Source organism: Cyprinodon variegatus, unplaced genomic scaffold, assembly GCF_000732505.1.
Source record: "Cyprinodon variegatus isolate N-32 unplaced genomic scaffold, C_variegatus-1.0 Scaffold1640, whole genome shotgun sequence".
Taxonomy (NCBI): domain Eukaryota; kingdom Metazoa; phylum Chordata; class Actinopteri; order Cyprinodontiformes; family Cyprinodontidae; genus Cyprinodon; species Cyprinodon variegatus.
The window spans coordinates 65,035-68,338 of NW_015152093.1; the positions used below are offsets into that span (position 1 = coordinate 65,035).

Sequence of the window (3,304 nt, forward strand, 5' to 3'; positions counted from 1 at the left end):
ATTACATTTTGCAAAATAAAAAATAAAGAATTAAAAACATAAAAAAATAAAATCAGAGCAGTATGTTAAAACACATTGAGCATCTCAAGAAAAACAAGCACATATCTCCATCACTACATTCTTCATGGTTGCTTTAAATTCATTAATGGACACAAGAGTTTCTAATTTGAGCTCTTTCTGATTTTTCCCCATACTATACTGAAATAAAATTAAAAGAAATCAGTTAACTTTTTTTTTTTTTCCAGTGGCCCTAATCCTCTTCCGTAGGTTTCAGACTCTGTCCTCCCTGTGCTGGATGTTTTACACGTTTTCCTCTGCAGACCTAAGTATCTGCTGAGAAGGTCGTAAAATCATTGAATGCAACCTGAAGGGCAACGGGTCACAGGGATGAAATCCTTTAAGTTTCATCTGCAATGATTGACAGCAATGCTAATTAGGTTCAATTTTTACAACGAACGTCTAATGTTTGGCAAATTAATAAAGTGGTATTTAAAAGCCATTTTGCAACTGCTCCGTCACAAAGCCACAAAGACGACTCATGATTTGTGGAAACAATTATTTTTTATTTGATCCATGTATGAAAACCACTGGTATGAAACTGGCAAAGGAAACTTCTAAGTTCTGTTCTAGTTTTCCAGGTTATCATCTGGATGGATCTTAAATGGATTCAGGTTTTCTTCTCTGTCTCAGTTCATTTCAGGAAAATATATATAAAAAAATAACTTTCATTGAGTGTTATTTACAGCGAGTAATGGGTGTGACACTAGAGTACGGGTGAAGGAATGCTTTAGCTTTAAAAACATTTCCCAGCCGTTGCATCACATGTTATGGTGGCCCCAGCCGGCCCTTACATGTAGGGGCCATTGTGAGCCTGTGACGCATCAAAGCTCCTGGCTCGGGCTTTTTTTGTGAGAACGGTGAGAGTTTATGTCCTTTATTTAATTTGTAGGTAGAACAGTTAGGCTCAGTTTAATTGAAGCGTCCTTTTAACATCTCTCCACGCTGTTGGCTTAGTTGGTTGATCTTTTCTCATGCAGCTGTAGATTTTGTTCTGAATAGTCAGAAGTGACATAACAATGAGATCTCACATCGCCTGCACAAACACGCGTGCTTACAGGCACCAGCAGACGCACTGACAGTTTGTGGCTGGCAGTACCAGCCTTACACCCCCCCCCCCCCCCCCCCCGTTACTCACTGTGACTGGCAGTGTGTGTTAATGAAACCTCTCTCTGCTCAAAATGTTTAAACATTTAAACAAACTGAGCTTTTGAACAATAATTGATTCAAGCTATTCCTCTCATAAATTGCTCTGCGTGTTTCATTGCGTCCGTCAGCTCCCTCCATCTGTCTATCTATTATGATTCATAATGTTATTTATTCCGTCCTTTGGCCTTTTTCATTTCAGTGACCACTGGTTGCTACACAGTATATCTGTAAACGGCCCTGATGGAGGAATTAATGCCTCTGTGAAAACAATCCAGCTTTGTTACAAAGCCACACTGGTTTCTCTGTGTGGTGCACGTAGAACACCACGTCCTACGGCTGCCAGAGAAAGAGCATCATCTGTGCCTGTCCCACCTACGGCCAGTGCATTGTGCACTTTGTATGTATGCATGAAAGCATGTGGTGGTTCTGTGTAATTTTCTTCCTCCCACTAAGTTATGTGTGTGCTGAGGCGAATGTGGGCAATGTGTTCACATTTTTAAACAGCAAAGCCGCTCTGGAATGATGATTTGGAGGATCGTATGGAATCCCACAGCTTGGCTAGATAGTCCGCCTCTATGAAATTAAAAGTTTGAAATAAATATGTTGTGAAAAGTGGGACAGTGTTATGGTTAGACCTCTGCAGCATCTGCATCTTAATTCCTTTGCAATTACCGGCCTAATGTCCAGTTTTATGTGTTTTCTTCCAGTAAAACAGTGAAACATTTGTTATTGTTTTTAACATGTTTGTTTGTTGTTTTTTTACATTCAACATAATCTTCTTTAACCATCTGTTACAGCACCAACCCATCCTCCGTCTTACGTTTCTTTTTACTCCATTATTTAGTCCACATCCAGACATGCCGCGCTCTCATGGTGATCTCTGTGCTGCTGGGCTTTATCGGCATCATCGTCAGCGTCGTAGGGATGAAGTGCACCAATGTTGGAGATAACAACCCTTCCACCAAGACCCGTATTGCTGTTGCTGGAGGGGCTCTCTTCCTGCTTGCAGGTCTGATTTGATCATTTCTTCTCACTATCCAAAAAAAGGAATGCATTTCCTTCTTTAACGTGAAGTTCTTCCCTTTTTCTAGCCTGAAACTAGGATTCTGTTATGCAGTTAAGGTCCCAACTGTAAACAGGAAGTGGTCATTTATCTGCTGACCTCAGACATAAATTAGACTCATTCCTGAGGGGAACGTGACCCAAACACAGATCCTCACTCTTCCAAATCTGTTTTGTTGTAGCATCTCTTTTAAAAAAAGGAGACAAATCAAAACCAAATATCCTGTTTCTTCCTTTGCAGGTCTCTGCACACTTGTGTCCGTGTCCTGGTATGCCACTCAGGTGTCCTACCAATTCTTTAACCCAAATACACCGGCCAATGCAAGGTATGGTGATGCTCATCTTACATCTCTGTCTTGTTTAGAGCAATTTTTTATCCTTTAACATTTCCCATCGAATACATTATATTAAGATTTGAAGTAGGAAACCTTCCTGCCTGCCTAAAAAAACTTGTAATTTTTAAACTTTCAACTATTATCTCTATGAAACATAAATCAAACACATAATAGCAGCTAAACAGGTCAAGAAATCCAAATGTATAATAAATCAGATCAGTCTTCATTAGATCTATGAAAAAATGGTAAATCCTTATTATAAGAAAGCCTAAACTGGAAACATTTGAAAGGAAATAAAATTACATTTATTTTCAGAGAACTTGCAATTTTTTTTCTGGCTAATAAAGAGTGTTGTGCAACTTTACCAGAAGATTCTGATAAATGAAATAACTACAACTGGAAGTTATAGTTAAATAATAGGTCATTCAAAACAAGGGTGAAACAAATTAATTATTATTAATAGAATGATTATATCTGTAATTTACTTACTGACCAGGGTTCTTAGTCTCTTCCATAAAAGGTTGGACTCCTTAATCTGGCTGTTAAAATCCAGTTGTCTTTAATGAATTTAGTAATTTAGTCTATAGCTATCAGCCGATTTATCAATCACCAACCAGATAAATGTGTCTCTGTTTATTCGAATAGAAAAGACCACGAGTTAAAAATACAATGGTAGCTTTACAGAGATGGGAAGTAACGAA

At 38.4% G+C, this 3,304-nt stretch overlaps 1 protein-coding gene across 2 annotated transcripts in view; it reads left to right on the forward strand.

The window, feature by feature from the left end:
* The window catches only part of cldn19 (claudin 19), a 17,835-nt gene that overhangs the window by 2,570 nt on the left and 11,961 nt on the right, over window positions 1-3,304 (forward strand). For both annotated transcript variants that reach the window (XM_015404124.1, XM_015404123.1), the window contains exons 2-3: window positions 2,051-2,215; window positions 2,510-2,594. In XM_015404124.1, coding sequence (XP_015259610.1) covers window positions 2,051-2,215; window positions 2,510-2,594 — 250 coding nt within the window. The remainder of the gene's footprint in view (window positions 1-2,050; window positions 2,216-2,509; window positions 2,595-3,304) is intronic.